The 23,556-nt window shown below is 39.8% G+C and overlaps 2 protein-coding genes across 2 annotated transcripts; both read right to left on the reverse strand.

Annotated features, from left to right (window-relative positions):
* Positions 1–280: 280 nt before the first annotated feature.
* PRSS58 (serine protease 58) lies at positions 281–7,089 on the reverse strand. The gene is made up of 5 exons (XM_036424455.1): positions 7,050–7,089; positions 4,586–4,724; positions 4,115–4,371; positions 517–656; positions 281–430 (listed from the first exon to the last, which is right to left on the reverse strand). The coding sequence occupies exons 1-5, from the start codon at positions 7,087–7,089 to the stop codon at positions 281–283; spliced, it is 726 nt and encodes a 241-aa protein (XP_036280348.1).
* Positions 7,090–14,661: 7,572 nt separating this feature from the next.
* Positions 14,662–20,791, reverse strand: LOC118711093 (serine protease 58-like). The gene is made up of 5 exons (XM_036424050.2): positions 20,752–20,791; positions 19,701–19,857; positions 17,953–18,203; positions 15,243–15,379; positions 14,662–14,848 (listed from the first exon to the last, which is right to left on the reverse strand). The coding sequence occupies exons 1-5, from the start codon at positions 20,789–20,791 to the stop codon at positions 14,699–14,701; spliced, it is 735 nt and encodes a 244-aa protein (XP_036279943.1). The 3' UTR covers positions 14,662–14,698.
* Positions 20,792–23,556: the final 2,765 nt, after the last annotated feature.

The following is a 23,556-nucleotide window of genomic DNA, read 5'->3' on the forward strand; positions in this document are numbered from 1 at the left end:
TTTTCCTCCACAATAAGTCAACTTGTTAGAAAGAACACTATCCCCATTTCATAAACTTTAACTGTCTAAGGGGAACTGAGTTTGCCATCTTCATTGACAGGGGAAATTGGAGGATTGTCGCATATAGTCACAGTACAGGTATGTACAAGTCACCTTCTCTGTTGTACAGAAATGAGACAAGTAAGCAGGATGGAACCCAAGAAGTCTATTTAGAGTTGCTTGTGAGGCTGGACATGGGTACAGGTTGTGTCAAATGGTCCAGAATTCCTGCAAAGGGAGCTCAGTTGTTTTGAATTGTACTTTCAATCCAGGGTACATAGTTAAAGATTCTGGTATAGATGCCAACATCAGCTCTCAAAACACATCCATCAGTAAAAGCAAGGATTCCTTGAAGTATCCCATTGCAGACTGCTGGGGCAGCTGAGACTTCCTGCCAAGAAAAAGGAAACTGGGTTATCTTTCTGGCAAAAGGCACTGGACCAAAATGGGAACAGGAAGATATTGAGAATAGCTCACCTTGCAGGACCGCCTTCTTCCTGGCACAATGCCCAAACACAACATACTTTGTGTGATGTCATAACTTTTATAGGCGTTGCGGCAATCAGTCTTGGAGATAACAGAGATGTTCACATTCTGCAGTGAGTCAGGGTCCTTGGCTATAGGAAAGAGAGAAGTAAAATGTCCTCAGATACCAAACCTTCTCTTTTTTCCCTCTTCTTCAGCATATTTCCTCTTCTCCCAGCAGAAAGGAAAAGAGGCCAAATATTGAGAGAAATCAGAACTGTGACAGCTAGGACAACAGGAAAGTATATTTGTATAATTTCTCATGATATAAATGTCTATCTCCTTACAAAACAGATTAAACTCTTGAAAGTTGATCTCTACAATGAAATGAAACAAATTACTTAAAAAATTTTTTCTGGAAAATTTAAAGAGAGTCCTGTGAAATGAAGTTTTATTTATTTATTTAGCTTTCATATTTTTTATTTGTCCCATATTTTAAATTTATCACTGACTCCTTTGTAAAAAATATTTTATTGATTTTTTTTCACAGAGAGGAAGGGAGAGGGGTAGAGAGTTAGAAACATCAATGAGAAAGATCGATCAGCTGCCTCTTGCACACCCCCTACTGGGGCTGTGCCTGCAACCAAGGTACATGACCCTTGACACCAATCGAACCTGGGACCCTTTAGGTTAATGTTTTATTCACTATGCCAAACTGTTTAGGGCCACTGACTTCTTTTTAATTTATTGAAATATATTTGACTTGCAATGTTGTGTACATTTAAGGTGTACATGCTGATTTGATATGTTTATAGTGTAATATGATTGCCATTGTGGCAATAGTTAGAATCAATATCATGTCGCATAATTATAATTTCTTTTTTGTGGTGGAAATAATTATGATGTAGTCTCTTAGCAAGTTGGATTATAATACAAAATAATCCATACTGTGCATTAGATTTCCAGGACTTGTTTATCTACTAATTGCACGTTTGTACCCTTAAAGTTCTATATGTCTATTTTGAGCTTAAAGGAATTTAGAGAGCTCTATACTTAGTTTTTCATTTGTCAGATTAAAAAAATCCAGTATATGCTCACAAAATTAACTCAAAAAATGATTTTTTTTAAACCTATAACATGAGAATTTAAAAGTTCTTTAAAGAACTTAAAAGTTGGTCTCTTGATTTCTAATTCAAGTTATTTCCTTTATATCAATGTTTTGCAAATACTTTAGACTGTGAAGACTCATGGCAAAGTTTTTGTGTGTTTTTTATTTCAGTGCAACAGAATGAGATAAACAAAAATAAAGTAATATTAATATTTATTTTAGGTATTCTTGCCAAGGAGTTTTCATTGGGAAAGTAGTTTATTTTGTTTTTCTAATAGGATTATGTTTATTTGAATTTCTTTATCTGTAAATGGTATATTTATTCTTACAAATAAATTTTTCTAAAATATATTTTATTGATTTTTGTACAGAGAGGAAGGGAGAGAGATAGAGTTAGAAACATCAGTGAGAGACAGTCATCGATCAGCTGCCTCTTGCACACCCCCTACTGGGGATATGCTCGCAACCAAGGTACATGCCCTTGACCAGAATCGAACCCGGGGGCCCTTCAGTCCCCAAGCCGACGCTATATCCATTGAGCCAAACCGGTCTTGGCCAAATAAAATTTTTTATGTTCTTTGTTTTATTTTCCAGTCCAGCAATAATGGTATGGCTGAGCATTTCTTCTGGGAATGCATTTTTTAAAAATATATATAAATAATATTTTTAATTGCAGTTGAAAATAAATATTATTTTGTATTAGTTTCAAGGTGTACAGCATGTTGCAGAAATGGAAAAGAATTTTTAAGAAATGCTTACTTCACTACTTCATGAGGCAGATAAAAATAAACTGCACTTTTTTTTTGTAAGTCACTTGTCCTTGGCAACCAAAACAAATCAGACATACTGATCGCCTGATGGACGTTTGCCTGTTTTCAGAACTCAAATTGACTCTCAAAAGACAAAGAATTTTTATTTGTCTAGATAGGACATTATAATAACATAATAAGCTAGACACAGAAATCCAAATACTATATGATCTTCCCTAAGTGTGGAATCTAAACAAGCTGAACTCATGGAAATAGACTAGAATGGCAGTTGCTGATGCTCCAGGTGGGGTATATGGAGGTATGTTGACTTAAGGGTATAAACTTTTAGTTATAAGATGAAGAAGTTCTGAGGGTTTAATGCACAGCATGGTGACTATATTTTTGTGTATTTGAAATTGTCTAAGAGCATAGATATTAAATGCTCTCAACACACACATACAAACAGAGCAAATATGTAAGGTAATGCATAGTTAGCTTGATTGGGGCATCACATCACTGTATTTATATAATACATATAAATGGTATTATACAACTTTAATATATGAGGTGTTTATCTGTCAATTATACCTCAATAAAGCTGGGGAAATAAGAATTTCTACTTTAAAATATATATTTTTTAAATGTAGCCCAAGGTGTGAAGGTATTGACTGAAGAACAGTTGAAAAAGGTTGCAGTAATGGCGGGATTACTAGGATAAGTGTATAGCCACCTCTTGCTTCTAGAAAAAAGAGTAGCAGTGGGAGGATGAAAGTAATCTGACAGGCTTGTTGAAAATGACTCTCTTCCTATACTATGGTTTCTAGTATCTGATGTATATTAAATATATTTAAATAAGTTACTCATGAGTAAAATTCAATCAATAGTTTTTCCTAAGAGACAATATCATAGTGCTATTTTTCTTATACTTGATCAGTTTTCGCACTTCCCCAGTATTCACTATCTTGGTTCACAGCTACAAACAGTTGATAAAATTTGAATGAAATTTTTGGAATGAGATAGGCAGTAGACAGGCACAAAACTTAACCAAGAGAAAGCTGTATTAGTGTATTCAAAGTTGTGTGTGTGTGTATTTTTTTTAATGGAATCTAAAAAGTGTGACATAGAAGAAAGTTGAGTTAGAACATGCAGTTTGGTGGTTTCAAATTACAAATAGAGACTTTTACTGATAAAATTATGAGAGTCATTTTTTGCTGAATACATGAGAGAATGTTCAGAATATCACCAGTTCAAAATGTTTCAGAAATATTTTTCTTAAACTTTTCACTATTTATGTCTATCACAATCTTGCATCAGGAAGGTCTGCCTGACTAAGCACAATATCAGGAATTCACCTTATGTTTAATACGTAAGCATTATTTTATGATATTTAAAGGTAATTTTCTTAATTGCCTAGAATAGTTTGAAAACATCTAATATAGGTTAAACCACATTTTAGAGTTAAGAGGGTCCATGGTGAAGTGGCCCATTATCCCACAGCAAAATAGGACCAGAATACAAATGTCTTCTTTCTACCAACACTACTTCTATTTTATATGAAAGCAAAATTTATAGAAAGATACAGTAGAGGAAAAGGCTTGAGGGACTCCCTAAGTGAGGTTTAGGGAGAGGGTAAAGGAGATAAAACAGACGAATAAAGAGGTTAAAAGAAAGAACTGGGAGAATTGTAGAAGCCAAGAGTAGAGAAGAGAAAGAAGCATGTCTGATTCTGAGAGAGGATCTTGGGGTCACTCACAGATGTCACAGATGTTGTAAGCCCAGGTGGAGACCGTGCACATGGTGTTTTCGCTGGGAGGTTCTTGGGGCAGGCTGACCAGTTTCACGTAGTCATTGACTTCAATGTATCTTTCCAACTTGATCAACATCAGGTTATTCTCAATAGAAGTGATTGAGAAGTACGGGTGATTAATCATCTTCGAGTAGCCAACCACTTGTACATCTTCTTCAGTGGGGTTTGATGGTTTTGTAACCCCCAATACCACCTTAAGATTCCTGGAACAATATGGGTGTTCTTGAGAGGACTTAACAGAGATGGTTTATCCATCCTTCTGGCCCTTTATTAGCTCATCCCCACAGGCTTATTTCTCTATTACTGAACATCCCCAGAGGCATCCCTAAATCCTATTTAACTAATCAGTCCCATGCAGGGGTCTGTTCCCAATCTGAGCACCCCAAGAATAGAGGGGCATTGGGGCTTATTACTCACAGTAAGTTGCAGGTTGAAGCTGTAATCACCCATAGGGGGTGGATCAGGACTCCAGTGCAGGGCAAGTAATCAGATTTCAAATAGACCAAATACGGGGGAGTGATGTCATGTATGTAATTTGGGTCATAGGCCAAAGCACCTGGAAAGAGAAGCATAGACAGGAAATTCTGAGGGTTGTTTTTTTTCAGAGATCACTTGGAAAAAACGAGGAAATTTACTTAATAGACCCAAATCTCCCTATTTTCTCTCCAATATCTTCAACTGCAAGCTGAATTTGTAATCTAGCTTACTTTGTTTAAATTATTAAGAAAACTAGAGGCCCAGTGCATAAAATTCATTCAGGGGTGTGTGTGGGGTTGGGGGGTTGTCTTTAAACCTGCCCTGCACCCTCTCTCAATCTGGAACCCCTTGGGTATGGTCCCTAGGCCTGGCTAGTGATCAGGGCCTATCAGGGCTATCCTTCCTCTGGCTGATCAGGCTCTATCAGGGCTTTCCTTCCCCTGGCTGCCCATAGCTGGCCCCTCCCCTGCCACTGCCATTGCTTGCCATCTGTGCAGCACTGCTCCCCCGCCCACCATTCCGCCACCAGTCACCTCCCACTGCGGGTGACAGATATGGGGTGCTATCGCTTGGCTGGCCCTGCACACCTGCCACAGTGTAGCTGTCTAGTGGCCTAGTCCCCCACTTTGTGGGATGATGGATCGACCCCTGCAGAGGGAGGCCCCACCCACACACTGCAGCACTGCCAGCTGAGTGGCCTGGGCAGCCCTCAGCAGGGCAATTGATCACAGGGCTCTGTGAATGATAGCTTTGTAGAGGGAGGCCCTTCCCACCAGGCCAGGGCTCCACAATCGATTGCCATGCAAAGGGTGGCCTGGGCCTCCCTCTTTGGGGCAATCGTGGGGCAATTGCAGGGCCCCCTTGACCAATCGCATTGCATTCGCCTTTGCTGGCCTGGTGCCAGTGCATGTCATAAAGTGGTTGTCTGGGAGGTCGTCTGGAGGGTCATTCTGCTGTTCCATTGTTTGGTTGATTTGCATATTATGCTTTTATTATTATAGATAATAGAAACATATGTATTTCAAAATATAAAAAGTGTTTTCCCTTTCAGTCATCAATATGTATTGTTCCAATGAAAACACAAGCTTTCTCAAATACCTTTCACAATTTAGTGGACGTGTGTTAAATTAACGCTTGAAGAACTTCACTATTTTTATCAGTTTTAGAATGCTTTGACCAATCTCATCCCGTCCTCCCAACAGCAATGTAAGGAAGAACGATATGTGCCATTAAAAGAACAGACCAAATACTAACAGAGTCTAAGGAGGGGAAATCACCCATTCATTCAAAATGAAAACATTGAGTATCTAGTGGTACCAGGCTGTTCGAGGTGCTTGGGCTATCGATATATAGTGAAAAATACAGAGACATATCTCTGCTCTCATACATTCTAATGAGTGGAGACATTCAGTAATAACAAACATAATCCACAAGTAATTGAGACAGTATGTTAGATGATGATTAGTGTTTTGGAACAAAAGTAGAACAAGGAAAGAGGGGAAGGAAGTAGCAGGATTGTGTGTGTGTTGGGGGGGGGGTGCACTGTGCAGAATTACATTAGTAATCAGGGTAAATATTGTTGACATGAGGGATGAACGGTAGAAAGAAGCTGGGGAAAGGAGATAATCAGATACCTGGGTAACGGGATTTAGGCAGAGGAAACAGCTGGAGAAGAGTCCTAATGCCTGTTTAAGGAACATCAACAGAGGCCAATGTGGCTGGCATGGTGAGTGAGAGGGAGAAGAGCAGGAAAGGAGAGAGGCCAAAGAAGTGATACAGAGCTTTATAGGACGTGGGCTTGTCTCTGAGTGAAATGGGATGTGTGATGTGTGATGAATGAGTGATGATAATTTCCTTATAGAGAAGTGTTGAGTATACAGTTGAGTGTAAGAGTATAAAGCAGAGAGGCCTGTTAGAATCATTTAAGCCAAGCAAGAAATGGTGGCTTGGCTCATGGTGAGCAGTGGAGGTGATAAGATATTATTGGATTCAGATTTATTTAGAATATGTATTCAACAAAATTTCCAAACAGATTGAATGTGGCGTGTGAGAGAAAGAGGATTTATGATTACTTCCAGGGTTTTGCCTGAATATTGGAACCATGCCCCGACAAGACCTCATACCAAATTCAATCATGTTCTAGACTGGCTCAGGGTCAGCTCTCACTCTTCCTTAGGAACAGGTCTGGTATTGAGGTTCCTATGTCCATTCCTCCCCCAAAAGCATACAGCTGTTAGCCTGAGGTGAGGCAGACAGTAGGAAACCTGGTGGGGATGGTGGCAGCAGTGAGGGAGAGGGAATCAAACCTACACTTGTAGTCTGAAATGTTGTTCCTATCTTTATCCACCTTTCATGCTTCTGGGATTTATCTTTAACAAGTAAAGAAAAATGTGCCAACACTCACAAGGCAGATTCAAGATCACCCAGAAGAGGATAAACTTCATAATGGTGTCAAAAACCTTTTCAAAGGATGAAGTTCAACTCAGAGTTTCTGGAAAGGATGACGAGAAGAGAAAAAGAGAGAGTAAATGATTAATTAAGATAAGGCAAGAAAGGGCTGGGAAAAATTATCATCTTAATTCTTTCAATGGTAGGATTCAGCTCCAGAAGAAGTGCTTGTCAGTCAGAGTAGGTGGTAGTATCAAGTGTCAGAAGAAGAACAGAGATCAGGTGACTTGGTCCTTGACATAGTAGAGAATGGATCAATGTTTTGCTCCCCATCACATTAAAAAGTACCTAACCTGAGAGATGTTGAAGCTTACAGTGTGTCCATAGCCTCCTTTTCTCTGGTCCCTCCTTTGAGAAACTCTGAAATCATATCCTTCTGTGAACTGCATTCAGGATACTGGCCCCACCCATCTATGTGATGCTACCACCTGTTTATGTGCCATTGACATTCATCTCCAGTGGCTATAACCCAGCACTTGTGCTGACCTCAACTCCTCTGCCTGACATTAAATACCTACTCCTCAGATATATCAGCCCTTTCCTTCATGTCACTACTGTCCCATTTATTTAGTCAACCAGCAAGCCCATAATTTATATTGTGCATCTGACTCGGGCTAGGCTCTGTGCTTACTATTGAATTTGCCTAAATGGGAAGACACTTTCTGCCTTCAAAGAGTTTATAGCCTAGGTCAGTGGTTGGCAAACTCATTAGACTACAGCGCCAAATATCAAAAGTACAATGATTGAAATTTCTTTTGAGAGCCACGTTTTTTAAACTTAAACTTCTTCTAAGGCCACTTCTTTAAAATAGACTTGCTCAGGCCATGGTATTTTATGGGAGAATCACACTCATGTGGCTCATGAGCCACAGTTTGCTGACCATGGGCTTAGTGGAATGATAGGGACATTAAAAGGCAATTACAAAACAATATATTCAGAGCTAAAAATCTATACCACTGTCTGAGAAATGGAAAATAACTGACCCTGCCTGGAGGGTAGAAAGTTGCTACTCACCCCTCCCGGACCTGAAGGCTAAGTCAACAGTCTGGGTTAGTTAAAGCTGAAGGCCAAGTTAACAGTCTGGGTTAGTCAAGGCTGAAGGCCAAATCAGCAGTCTGGGATAGTCAAGGCTAAGATAGCAGAACAAACCAAGGAGGGAGATTAGGCCATCTGGCTGATGCATGCAATCACAAGGTTAAGACCACCACCACCCCTTGTTTGGAATGTGCTTGTTTGAAGAATGCTTAAAAAGAGAGAGACAGCTTTGTAACCGCTGCTGCTTCTGGCCGCGCCATTGCCACGGCGGCAGCCCAGATTCGAATCTGCAATAAAATTTGTAATTAGACTCCGCAATTGGCTAGTTGGAGTTATTTCCCGGGTAGGGGTCTCTGCCTCTTGGGTGGTCTCGCCTCCATTCAACACAGTCTAGGTGGGAAAATTTGCAAAACACCTATCTGTTAAATCATTCATGTCAAATATATAAGGAAATCTTAAAACTCAACAATAAGGAAACAAACTGCCTGATTAAAAAGGGGGTCAAATATCTGAACAGACACCTTACCAAATGTCTGCTCAGGCTGCCATAACAAAATACTACAGACTGTGTGATCTAAACAACAGACATTTATTTTCTCACAGCTCTGGAGACTAGAAGTCCATGATTAAGTTGCCAGAAAGTTAATGTCTGGTGAGAGCTTTCTTCTTAGCTTGTGTACAGAAGCCTTTTCACTGTTTCCTTTGCACAGAGGGAGAAATTCTGAGCCATCTCTCTGGTTGTTTAGTTTTATATCAGATTAGTGCCTGCTCCCTTATGACCTCATTTCACTTTAATTCGTTCCTGTAGCCCCTATCTTCTAAAAACAGTCACACTGGGGTGACTGTTTTTAATTGTACTGTTGGGACTTCAACAGTACAATTTGGGATGACACAATTCAGTCAATAACAACAAAGAAGATACACAGATAGCACATAGCATATGAAAATATTCTCAACATATCATTAGGGACTTACAAATTAAAACAATAATGAGATACTACTACATACCTCACAGAATGGCTAAAATCCAAAATTCTAAAAACACCAAATGTTGGTGAGAATTAGAGCAAAAGGAACTTTCATTCATTGCTGGGGGAATGCAAATGGTACAGCCACTTTAGGAGATAGTTTGGCAGTTTCAAACCTTGGAAGCTACCAAGAACTCCTTAAATACGTGAATGAACAAAGTGTGGTATGTTCATATAGTTCATACAATGGAATATTTATTTGGTGATTCTTAAGAAATGAGCTACCAAGTGATGAAAGACATAATAAATGCATACTACCAAGTGATAGAAGCCAGTCTAAAAATATACCTCGTGTGATTCAAATTTATGACATTTTAGAAAAGGCAAACTATGGAGACAGTAAAAATATCAGTGTTTGACTGAGTTTGAGGAGAAAGGAAGAGGGATGAACAGGTGGAGCACAGGGCATTTTTAGGGTAGTAAAATTATTCTGTATGGTGCTCTAATTGTGGATACATGACACTGCGCCTTTTTAAAATTGATTAAGGTATTACAAATGTGTGGTTATTCCCCCAGTGCCCCCCCAATCCTGCCCTCACTCTTACCCTCTGTTGTCTGCATTTATTGATTATGTTTATATGCATGCATACAAGTCTCTTGGTTGATCTCTCCCCCTTTCCCCTCCCTCCCCTACCTTCCCTCTGAGGTTTGAGCATCTGATCAATGCTTCTCTGTCTCTGGATATGTTTTTGTTAATCGGTTTATGGTGTTCATTATAATCCACAAATGCGTGAGATCATGTGATATTTAACTTTCTCTGGCTGACTTATTTCACTTAGCATAATGCTCTCCAGCTCCATTCATGCTGCTGCAAATGATAGGAGTTCCTTCTTTTTTACAGCAGCATAGTATTCCATTGTGTAGATGTGCCACAGTTTTTAAATCCACTCATCTGCTGATGGGCACTTAGGCTGTTTCCAAACCTTAGCTATGGTGAATTGTGCTGCTATGAACATAGGGGTGCATATATCCTTTTTGATTCATTTTTCTAGTTTCTTGGGATATATTCATAGGAGTAGGGTTGCTGGGTCAAATGGGAGTTCCATTTTTAGTTTTTTGAGGAAATTCCATACTTTTCTCTAACCCATAGCAATCTATAATAAGAAAATCACAATATGCTAATTAGACTAGATGTCCTTCCGGACAAAGCTGGGGCTGCATGGGAAGCCTGGTCCCAGATGCCTGCTGGCAACAAGAGGGAAGGAAGGCCTAATCTTGCATGAATTTCATGCATTGGGCCTCTGTGGCGAGCCGGCACAGCCATGGCATACTCAGCCACAGGGTGCCTTCTGTGCTACGCCAGCTTTGCCATGTTTGGTGACCCTGAGTGGGGGCAGCTGAAAGGCTTAGAAAAGACAGAAAAGAGAAGGAAAGCTGGGTCTTGGTGGGAGACTGCTTCCCTGATGGGGAGACAGAACCACAGACTACAAGCTGTGTCTTTATTTTATAGCCAGATGCCATGAGGCAAAGTAAGGGCGTGGTCAAGATGTTTACAGCATTCTTGTTAGTTTTGATCCTACTCAATTTCATGCACCTGATCAAGCTTTGTTTACTTGCAGCCTTTATCACTTAGGCATGTGGGGCCACTTGTTTGGACCATAGTTTCAAGCTTACAACTACAGCTGTTGGCTATCATTGTGCGGGGAGGGCTCCGCCTTCCAAACTGGAACTTGCACGTGGCCATGAGAGGACTGTGCCCTCTCATCAGTCCAAGGCTTGAACCTGTCCAAACACTGTAGCTGTACCTCACAGGCCTCTAGTGCAGTGTTTCCCAACCTTCTCTCATGATGAGAATCACCTGGTGGAGTTGTTAAAACACAGATTCCTGAATCCCAACTAAGAAGTGCTAAACTAGAATTTTTGAGAACATATAGGTAAAATTGCATACCTAACTTAGTGCTCTGTATATAAAATCTGTCTTAGAGCACTAGTTAAGTATACAATTTTACCTATATGTTCCCAAAAATTCTAGTTTAGCACTTCTTAGTTGGGATCCGGGAATCTGTTTTAACAACTCCACCAGGTGATTCTCATCATGAGAGAAGGTTGGGAAACACTGCTCTAGTGTATAAAATAAAGAGCAAACCCTAATGTATAAACTATGGACTTTAGTTAATAATAATATATCAATATTGATTTATCAGTTGTTTTGAACCAAAGTAAGGTGTTAATAACAATAGGATTTCTCAATGTTAGAATTCAGGTGGTGGGTATATAAGTAAAAACTGTAAAATTCTTTCATCTTTGTTGTATATTTAACATTTTTCATAGCGACATTTGGGAGAAATTTTTTTTAAATGGAAGTAGATGCCTTGGAGCACAATGCTAAGGACACCTCTTCAACCCACAATGTGTGTAAGAAAACAACCGAGAGTTACACTTGGGGCTTAGAGAAAGGGAAGGAACTTGTCTGGCATCAAAAGAAGAGAAAAATAATTCAAAAAGAAGAGAGGCTTCTGTAAAGGCATGAACGTGTGAAATAACATGGAGAGTTTGTGGAACTATGAGTGTTATAGGGAGAGTGTGAAGAGCTGGATGGAGAGACAAGCAAGGATTCAATCCTGAAAAGCCTTATTAAATAAGCCTTGCATATTTAAGACATCAGAAGTCTTTACCTAGTTCCTACATTAAATTATTTAACAAATACATTGTTATTTAGTCAATACATTCATTATTTAACAAAGTTCTATTGAATGTTGTGGAAGACAGACCCGAGGGCCCATGCATGTTCATGCCCTGCATAATGCCTCCCCTTGAGTGTGGGTAGTACCTATTACTTGCTTCTAACAAATAGAATATGACAGAAATTAGGTGATGTCATCCCCATGATCATGCTTATATATATTTCATCACCTTGATAATATGCTTGAGAGAGATTCTTCCCACTTGAAGCAAGCAGCCATGCTGAGAAAGCCCACTTGGCAAAAAAATTGTGTGTGCATGGCTTCTTTGTACTAAGGACCATCTTAAGGGCTTGAGGGCAGCATTCAGCCGATAGCCAGTAAAAAGCGAAGGTCCTGTGTCAGAGTACCACAAGGAATGGATTCTGCCAACCACCTGAATAAGCTTAGAAACAAATTCTTCCCTGGAACCTTCCTAGACCTAAAGAAAAGACCCAGCTAAGATATAGCTGGACTCTTGACTTACAGAAACTGTGAGATAATGTTTTGAGCTGTTCAATTTGTGATAAGGCTTTTATGCAGCAATAGAAAACTAACACATATGGATATTGTGTGCTGATATTTTATTAGATATTAATGATTTAATGGTGAGAGAGATGAGAATTGTATCCTCATAGACCATAAAGACTAATAGGGGAAACAGGTGTGATAAGACTTGCCACTGAATGTCACAATGAGGAAAGTAAAGAGAGTTAGAGAAATACATAGAAGTTTTCCCATGTAAGGTTAAGAAGAAGACCTCCTTGAGGAAGTGATGCTTGAGGCTTGAAGAATGAGTAGAAGTTAACCAAAGGAAGACATACTGGGAAGATGAACTAGGGCTCATAAGAGAGCAAAGCATATATATATATATATATATATATATATATATATATATATAGAGAGAGAGAGAGAGAGAGAGAGAGAGAGAGAGAGAGAGAGAGAAGAATTTTATAAAATATAACTTTCAGTAATTGTCAAGAACTTTCTATGAAGAAGACAGAGGAGGCAATGATAGAGTAGATCAAGGGAGAATGTCCTTGGGCTCTGTAATTTAGATGGGTGAGGTTTTATCTTGCTTAGATGGCAACCGAAGAAGTCAATAGATTGAGAGAGTTGAAAAATAAGGTAAAGGAGAGATAAACAATAAAGCAAGTCCATGAGGAAGTCAGATTTCAAAGGTGGAGATGGAAGCTAAAACTAGTGGGCCTCACTTCCAGGAAGGCTCACTTCCAGGAAGGATGGGGTGGGGGTAGGGTGGGGTAGGAAGGAATGAATAAGGAAAAAAAAATGCAAGTTGGGTGGTGGGAAGTTGCATGAGGTATTTTTTTATGGTTTCCCCAGCCCTCTACTCCCAGAGATCATCTGCTGACGGTGAGCACTGAGGCTAGAGGAGAGAGGAGGATGACCATTATGGAGCATTACACAGACAATGGACTTGGGAAATACAGGATTGCCAATAAGCATTGAAGACATAATTTCAGAGTTGTAAAAAGTGATCAAAGAAGGAAGTGTTGGACAGAGAATCAGAGGCAAGAAGCATGGAACAACTAGAAATGAGGCTGCTAGGAAGGATTATAAAATAAACAAAGATGAATGAAATGATCTAGTGTCCAAATTTGAGATAATTTTTGTGTGAGAGGATAAAGCTGTGGGTCTTAGTCAAAACCCAGATCTATTTTTGGGAGAACTTTGGTAAGGGATAAAAAGCAGCCAGGCTCTTGCCGAAACCGGTTTGGCTCAGTGGATAGAGCATCAGCCTGCGGACTGAAAGGTCCCAGGTTCAATTCTGGTTAAGGGTATGTATTGTACCTTGGTTGCAGGCGTATCCCCAGTGGGGGGTGTACAAGAGGCAGCTGATTGATGATTCTTTTTCATTGATGTTTCTTTCTATCCCTTTCTCTTCCTCTCTGTAAAAAAATCAAGAAAATATATATTTTTTAAAAGCATCCAGGCTCAGAGTATATCAATGTTCAAGAACTAACCTACCACTGCAATCCATACTGACACACAGATTCACTGTCTCCCTCATAAGATGGCTCTCTAAACCTCTTTTTTTCTATACAGAGCATCTTTCTAATGGATGATTCTCTCTACCCCCATATCACTGACTCTCTCTGTTTTTCTTTACCTATGTCACATTGCCCCCCCCACACACATGTAACTCCATGGCCTCTCAAAAAGCACTCTGAACCCCAAATTTTGTGTTATTTGGAATCCTCAAATTTTTAGGTATCTTGGTCAATGGGTCTTCTATGCTGTACATATCCCCAGTATATGCCACTATGAGAGGACTAAGCACCTATCAGAACTCTTCATAATATTACAAAACTCAAAAAATAAATAAAAATAAATAAATAAATAAATAAATAAAAGGGAAAAAAAATTACAAAACTCTACCAAAGTCTGCAGCTGTTACCCACAAATATAGGCCTCCCTAGCTTTCATTGTCCAGATGCCATTTGAGATCCAGAGCTTTGTCTCCAGCTGTCTGTTAGAAATGGTGGTCTACATGTCGTTCAAGGATGTCAAAATAACATGCCTCATCTCTCCCAACTCATGTCCACGCTCCTGATCCTTTTTACATAAAAGCATTGGTTCTGTTTGTATTATCGTTGAGAACCACCACCTACCCAGTTGTCCAAGTCAGAAATTTGGGTATTAACCCAGACAATTCCTTATTTTTTTTACTCACAGTCAGTACATCCACAGATGTATTATATAGAGGTCAGGGATCACAGCATGAGTTCCTAATGCCATTTTTTAAATTGGATGCTTTTTATTTGGATTCTGTTCAAGAATAAGAAAGCTCAAAGGAGTTGGGGATCCAGTGTAGAAATCATGAAGATGTTGCACTGAGGGGGTGAAGGAACAGAGGAGCCTTAATAGCTGTTTATGATTTTTAGGATCCATCTTGCATAGGGATGAATTTTTGTGAAGAATCCTTCACTTCCCATAGTGACACTTCCTTTTGCCCAGGACAAGATTCCATACAATCTCCCACTGCAGATGGCTGGAGCAGCTGAAACTTCCTGCTAGGGAGAGGGAATAGGAGGTCAATGTTGCTTAGTCCTCATGGAACAAGAATAAACCCCAAGAAGCAGGGACATTTGAGGGGATGGACTTATTTTTCTTGAGAAGTGACAACCCTTTCTTAATATCCACATAGGTTTCATCTCTCTTGGGTCAAGTTTGGTCCAACCTGAGAGCAAGCAGGTGAAGAAAGGACAAATGGTTCTTCCCAGAACTTCTTGTACTCTAAAAGACAGGAAGGGGGACTCATGACAAATCCAGAAACTGAGTGTGTGTGTGTGTGGGGGGGGACTTCAGGCCTTTTGGATGAGTACCATTTACTTTCTCACAATCACCTCTCCTCATCACAGACAGACCCCTTTCTGTCTTCCTGCCTGGAGAAAGTAAAGATACCTTAATTTCAGTCATGATATTCAGAGGTTGTCCCACACACATGATATTGACGATCATTCTGTCACCAAGCATAAAGTTACACTTATGGAAGGGAAGAGAATGTTGATTTGTCCAAGTCAGGATGTCAGGGTCACTCGCTGTGGGAAAGAGAAGAGAAATCAAGTCCAGTGTTACTGTCCTTATCACATATACTCTTGTGATCATCCCCAATTTTGTAAATGCATTGATCCCTGAGAATATTCATTGCCAGTAGTGAACATTCCATCCTTCATAGCATTCCTTGTTCAGTGTCTCTGTGTTAGACCAGTGGATTCAGAACTTACATTAGACATCAGGTCTGTAGTTCTCTCTCTAATATGAATACATTAGAAACTTTTGAAAACTCATGAGAAAATTATGTGACCATGAGAAGAGATGGACACAAAAACTGTCTCCAAGAAAATTTGCTTTTTGGCACCTGCTTCATCTTCTTTAAATTTAGTCATAAAGGGAGGAAATTATTTTTAATATGTTTAGAACCATTTTTTTATATTTTATTGATTTTTTACAGAGAGGAAGAGGGATAGAGAATTAGAAACATCGATGAGAGAGAATCATCGATCAACTGCCTCTTGTACACCCCCTACTGGGGATGTGCCCGCAACCAAGGTACATGCCCTTGGCCGGAATCGAACCTAGGACCTTTCAGTCCGCAGGCCGACACTCTATTCACTGAGCCAAACTGGTTTCGGCTAAAACCGTTTTTTAAAATGTTTATTTATAAATGGATTATTTATGTGTATGTGTGTATGTGTGTAAAATATATACACATATCTCCCCTAAGTAGTTATATTATTCATCTCTACTACAGCAATTGTTACTATCCTGCCAAACTCAGGATGCAAAGATTCTAACCAAGATATTATATAATTTTAATCTTTGGTAGTGAATAGCAAGGGGAAAAGAAAAATTGACCAAACATTTTTCAAGCAATGCCTAATGTTATTTATAGAGCAGGATTTTTCTCAGGAGTGTAATGTCGTAAAGTATTAGACCAGAAAGTGTTGGGTCAGAAGAGAGAGGATTTATGTTCAGTTTTTAATTTTAATAGGAATTGAATTGCAATATGTAGAACAAACGAGATGAGAGTAATCTTATTACTTAAAACAATGAATAGCTATTGGGAGCCTTGCATCAGAGAGTTTATAGAATTCGTTTGTCATCGTGATCCTGACCGCAGAGCCTATGTGGTAAAACCTTTGCATAGTTATATTTTGTTTTCAAATGGTATGTAATAAATTGCTTGTGTAAAAGTGATGTAATTACTTTGAATAAGACTTATAAAGTCAAAGATTAAAATCATAATTTTTTTATTTGTTCGGAAAATATATTTACTTAGATTCCCAGGAATGTTGCTTCTAAATTGAAAATGAAGATGTCAAATATGATGAATATAAAAGTTCCTACTTTTGTTTTTATAAAAACAGAATGATTTTTAAAGTTCTCACTTTTTGTTTTTACAGAACAGATGGATTGTTCTGTAGCCACCAATGAGGTTTAAACCTGATTAATATCCATGACAATTTGCCTCAGTGGACACAGCTTTGGCAAGCTAATCAATCAGTGTCACTTTTAAAATCAGCCAATCAGAGCCCCCTCCAAAAGACATGCCTCAGTGCCAACCAATCAACAACCTCACCCAAGTAAGCATGCCTCTACAGATGATGTCAACTCTCTTTAGCCTCTGAAAATCTTCCAATCCCTGTCCAGAAAGCTTCCGACAAACCCCCCCAAAAGCCAGTACTCTGCTCTGCTCAGTATTGCTCTTCCTTACTATAATAAGCCATAAATTTAGCTTTATCATTTCATTTTAGATATTGAATATTGATTCCATTATCCATTGACAATACTTAAAAGAGAACAGAATGGTTGTGAGCAACCATATAAAATAAAGACCACCAAGGACCAACAAAAGTGTAAGAAAACAACTTTATAAAATGCCCTTGATGTGATCCTGCAGAGCTCAGAGGGGAGAGGAATATGTGCCTGCAACATGGGTTCTGGCAATTCTTCCAAGGCATGCCAGGCCAGGGAGACACTCAGAGACACAATCAGAGATGTCATAATAACTCCTATGTACCCTACTAGTCCCCACTCCTATGTGGGAACTATTAGATGGAGCAGTAGGTCTAAGAGTAGCACTGCCTTCATGGAAACAGCCACAGTGTCAGGAGAGGGTTTTCTCAACCACTACTTCTCTCTTCAGGTCCACTTAAGTGAATCACCATCAAGATAGGTTGGTTGTCCGTGGTTGGGGGAGGGAAACATCTTTGGTTCCTTTCCTATAACACACATTCTGTATGGTTTTCCCACTGCTGTCTCATTAATTGCTTGGTGGATTTTTAGTAGCTGTCCATGAGACAGCAAGCCACCCTCTTACAACATGCCTTGATATTGTCTTTAGAGTAATATACTAACCCATCTTTGTTTAGATTCAGTTCCTGGGATCTTGGTTCTACAGATGTAGTAATAATTGCCTGCTTCATTTGTTAATGTCTCATTGGCCCTATATCAGTCTCTTTGATTTTTATCTTTTGGCCTCTAATCCTGGTATTATTAGATCCTGAAAGCAATCTCTCTAAGACTAAGAACATTAACTCATATCCCCTATTTTCTTTAAATATATCCCTCTATGTTTTCCCCAGCTCAAAGAACACAGTCAAACACTTACAGTTTTTATAGTCATTCCAACTCCAGGTTGGGATAAAGCAGGAATCATTAGAAGATAAAGATTCCAAAGCTATGGCTATGGTTCCCACATAGGTGTTGAGCACAGCAGCCTGGGACAGTTTTATCATCATCAGGTCATTTTCCAAAGTTTTTGCATTGAATTCAGGGTAGGGAATGGTCAATGTGTTATTCCGAATCTGCTCTTTCTTATGTTTGATGCTGGGTTGATTAACTCCCAGTCGAATTTTAACTCTTTGGAAGAAAGAGGGCAGAGAGATGGAAAAGAACAGGGTCACAGAATGTCAGAACTGCAAGAAATGTTAGAGGTGACTTTCTACAATCATCTTAATTTTACCTCTTAGACCTGAGAACTGAAGTGACCTGTCTTGGCTGTAAAATAGTGATAACAATAGTTTACAGGATTGCCATTTTAGAGTCAATGTATATTATACCATATAATAAATGCATGGTATCTGCCACCTAAACCACGCCTGTATAGTCTAATTGTTGTGATGATGATGATGATGATTATGATGATTTGGATCACTTGAATGATCAGGTAATAGAGTTGGCAACACAGTCCATCTGTCCCAAACAACTCTCGAGCAAGCATATCGTACCCTTTGTTTCTAGATATTCTTAGTCTCCTCCCCAGCTCCTCTCACACATATCATTATATTTACCATGTGCCACCTACATTGACCATAGACTCTTTGTAGGCTGTTAGGATTCCCATTTATCATTTTTCATTATACTCCCTGGACTAACTCAAACCTACTCTCTTGCATTGCCAGAAAACTAGTCATGCACCAGATACAAAAGCCATTCCCTACTAAAATGGACACTTCATGCATTAGATGTGGCTGAGGGAAAAAAAAAATCAGAATTTCCAACTTCAGTTCTTAAAGGAGATGAACTGTCTTTATTTCCTTTGTATTGATATTTCTTATAAATTTCAGATCAAGGGTTCAATCTGTGTTCTAGTGAATCGTTTTAAATAACCAGGTGGCTAAGAATTCTGAGTTTGAAATGACCCTTGTATACCCATGAAAATCTGAATAGGTCCCAATCACACAACACATTCTGAACCAATTACAACAGAGATTCTGAGAATTGCAAGGAATAGCATTACTTTGTGCAGTGCACTCTTGCCCTTTTCCTGTATCACATGGCCTGCCTAGCACATTACTCTCATTCTTTGAACGTCCCCTGTCCTCATTACACTCAGCCAATACCTCTGCTACATCAGACCCTCTACTCCCCAGGCTTTATTTACTTGGCTGCCTCCTCTTCATCCTGTGGGTCTCATCTCTTGAAAGAGGCCTCACATGACCACCTAACTAAAGCATTCTTGCTTTTTACAGCTTGCCATTCTTTTTATGTTTTCTTTTTGGCCATCTATTTATTTTGGCTTACTTTCTCTACCAGAATGTAAGATCTATGAGGGAAAATTTATTTCCATCTTATTCCCTTCCAGTTTTCTCAGTGCATTAATCAGTCCCAGGCATATGGTAAATATTCAATAAATACATTGAATGAAAGCATATTATTTACTCTCCATGGGAAAGAGTCTTTTGACACCTTTCTATTGACCTCCTCTTACGATTTTCCCCATTGGGAAGATCTTTCCTCTTCCTGGGTTCCTCTAAATCCCCCCAGAATGCCATTAAAACTGGTTGGGATGCCTCATCAAACCTACTTTTGTTTAAATATATCCCTCATGGCTTCCAAGAGCTAAAGGATACTTACGGTAAGGGGCAGTGAGCAGCGGTCAAGACCCACTCTGGGTGAATGAGAGACCCCACACAGGGCTCTGGGCTGGACTTCAGATAGACCATGTAAGGAATAGTAAAATCTTCTGATAAGTGTGACATTTCAGTTTTAGAATATTTGACCAGAATAAATCCTAAATAATTAATGGAGAAAGAGAGACAAAGAAGTTGAGAAGTGAGGATTCACTAGGGCAGTGATCGGCAAACCGCGGCTCGGGAGCCACATGTGTCTCTTTGGCCCCTTGAGTTTTCTAACGCCACTTCTTCAAAATAGACTCGCCCAGGCTGAAAACCGACTTCTGCGCATGGGCCATGAAGTTTCAATTGCACTGTACGTGAGCGCCCTCACATGGTGTTTTGTGGAAGAGCCACACTCAAGGGGCCAAAGAGCGGCATGTGGCTCTCGAGCCATGGTTTGCCAACCACTGGGCTAGGGTAATGTTTCCCAGCCTAAGATTTTTCAAAGATAAAATCAAGGTCTTCATATTATATTAAATATATATATTTTAAATCAGGGGAAATCAACCATATCACTCAAGTTATGCTCATTAAAGGAACTAACACATGTCTTTGTCAGGCATGGAAGTAAAAAATGAAATACTCCCTGACTTTGCTGGTGAAAGGAATGGAAAAGCTTAGGTTAGGGCCAGGAGCCTTCCAGAGCCTTTGATGGTTCCACATTTTTCTGTGCTCACTCTTCTAAAGTCCATCTGCCCACATAAAGGGAAGACATACTTTTCCTGTGGCTGTCCAGGAAACGTGGCAATCTAGGAAATCAGGCTCAAGGCTAGGGCACTTATTATTAATAGTTACATGCCCTACCATGCTCCCAGGCCTCAGAGGGTTGGAGAGAGCATTGACGGGATGAGCTGTGCATGAGAATTGGTTCCTTTTGTTCCTTTAACAGTTCATTGAAAGAAATGCCCTCAGCTTCCTATTTCTTCAGTGTGGCTAGCGACTTACCTTTCCAACACTTCCCTACACCACCCCATCTCTCCCAAGGTTGCAACAAGGGCCCAGACTCTCACCAGCTACACTCAGGAGAGTGAAGATGAGACAGCACTTCATGGTGGGTCACGATGTCACCAGGAGCAGACAAGTTGGATCAAACTGGAAATGATCCCAACCTTCAGTCTAAGTGTCCCTGTCAAGAACAATTGGGGGAGGGATGGACATTAATTTGGGGTTAGGGGGGAGAAGCAAGGATCTTACAGTAGTGTTCAAAATAGTCTTTATCAAAGCTGAGAGCCGTCTCTGCTGAGAGTAGCAGAGAGGAAGGAGCCGACCCAGTCAAGATCCTGGTGCCTCTTCTCTGACCCTAAAAATCTCAGGAGTCACGAGTTGTCATTTCCCCACCCCTCTCTATGACATAGCCCTTCTATGTTGGCCCCTCCTCTCTTTGTGATCTCCAACCTCTCTCCCTGCCCTCACTTGTCATCTCCTCTTTTCCAGATTCCCTCTTAGAGCCATTCTCATAGATTCATCAAACACTGGGGTAGGAAAGATGTTTAAGAAATCATTCCCCTTCCCTGATTTTAGAGATGAGGGGGCTGTGGTCTTCATTGAAGTTAGTGGCAAAGTCAGGTCTTGGAATTGAGTCGACAGATTTCCTCTGACAGTTTGAACTGTGCTCTCAGAATACAGCAGTAGGAATCTTGTATTTTGGGAAATGCTGTCCTTCCCCATTTAAGTTAGAAGAGACTTTCTCATGGCACCCATAGTCTTTGGATGACTCCCTGGTTACCTGTGACAAGGTCAAGTGCAGACCTTTCCCCTTTTGCCTAAACCAGACACTGACCCTCCAACTCCCCATTATGAGCTTAAAAAGTGTTTCCCCCTTGAAACTAGCTAAACTGAAACAGCTGACCAAGAAGTCCCCCAACAGCAAATCAGCCTCACTATAAATCGCCCCACCTTTAACCTTTCTAGTCCTATCAGTAACAATCTAAGGCAAAACAATCCTGCTGAGACACTGATTTTCGAGTCTGGGATGTCTTCTTATTGCAGTAGTCTGAATAAAATTCAATCTTCTTACCTTTCAGGTGTTTTTGACACTACTCTTTCCTATGTACCACATTCCTTTTTATAAGTTAGCCTTATCTAAAAGCCTTTCAGTTGTTCCCAGAAATAAGTAATAAATAGTGGGTTCTATTGTCTATAGTTTTCTTTACTTATAGTGTTCTTTGATCTTCGTATCAGTTTTTAAATATAATCATATATAATAAAAGGCTAATATGCAAATTGTCCCCTCGACTGGGAGTTCGACCAGGAGTTCAACCAGGGGGCAGGGCTGGCCAACTGCCTGCGGCCCCTCCCCTCAGCCAGCCTGGCCCTATTGCCCCTGATTAGGTGGGCCAGCTGGCCCCTACCCATGCACAAATTTGTAAGTGATATAAAGTGACAAGATGTGCTGAAAAGAAACTTTGGGATGGCATGAAAAAAATTGTCTTTTCAACTTTCTCTTTGCCCACCCTGATCTTTCATCTCTTATATATTTCACTTATTTTGTCAGGTCTCTAAATCTTCCCTCTACCTGAGGTGGTTAGGTGAGTAGGAGTATGTTGATGCTGGTGATGAGGTGGGGTAGAAAAACATTTCGGAGGGAGCGGGAATCTTTCAACTTATTTGTTCCCGGAGAGAAGCCTGATATGCTTCATTAAGTAGATCTAAGGCTACTTATTTAACAAAGAAAAGTTATATATGAAATGAATTTAGGCTATACACAAACATAAACGCAACTCAATGAGAACTAAGGAAATAAGACAGACACATTAATTATGACCAACTAGTTAAGAGCCTTGAATGCTAAGCTCAGGAATTTGGACTTTTATCCTCCTGGCAGCAATAGGTGATATTAAGGGCTCTACAAATATATCATCCAGAGTTACAAAGAGATAGAAAATTCATAATTGGGGCATATATCTTTCTATGCTCTCCTCCACCAAGATACCTATTATGAACTACATGTTTGTGTCTCCAATGCATATATTCAAGTCCTAACTCCAAAAGGGATGGTAGTAAGAGTTTTGTCTTTTGGGAGGTAATTAGGTTTAGATGAGGTCATGAGTGTGGAATCCCCATGATGGGATTAGTGTACCTATAAGAAGAAGACAATACAATGAGCTCTCTCAGCCATGTGAGAATAAATGAGATGTTAGCTATATATAAGGAAGCTCTGACCATTTCCTGCTGGTACTTTATCTTGCACTTCCCAACCTCTAGAACTGTGAGAAATTTTTGCTCAAGCCACAAAGTCTATAGATCTTTGGTTATAGCAGCCCAACCCAATTAAGACATATCTCTCATTTAACTGTTCACTGGGACCACAAACATTTTCCTCTTTTAAACCTTCTCCATCTCCAATATTTCCATGCTCAGACCTACTTGGGTCTTTTTCCTTTAACCATGCCAGATTTGCATAGAAATCGTGTGTTTGGAATTGTACTCTAATCCATCCTCTGGATGATCATGAAAGAGACTAGAGCTGAGGGAAGGTGTTGAGAAGCTAACCAGGGTGGCCAAGCTGCCTTTCTAGAAGGGCTGAAGAGAACAAATAACTCCTCAATAGCCAAGACTTTTATGACCTCAAAGTAATAGATCTATGTTCTGTAAACTTATCTGCATTGACACTTTTTTTTTGCTTACAATTCAAAATAGTATATAATTTGGGCTGGGGTTTTGGAGGGCTGGATGGTGGAATAGGTCCACAGATTATCTTTGGCATAATGGCTACAATAGCAATAAAATCCCAATTGGAAAATAAGAAAGATCTTGAACAACTGGCATATGGTTAGGCGGAACCTTGAATAATGCAGGACATCTGTGATTTTTAA

The sequence above is a fragment of the Pipistrellus kuhlii genome, unplaced genomic scaffold, assembly GCF_014108245.1.
Source record: "Pipistrellus kuhlii isolate mPipKuh1 unplaced genomic scaffold, mPipKuh1.p scaffold_m20_p_10, whole genome shotgun sequence".
Classification (NCBI taxonomy): Eukaryota; Metazoa; Chordata; class Mammalia; order Chiroptera; family Vespertilionidae; genus Pipistrellus; species Pipistrellus kuhlii.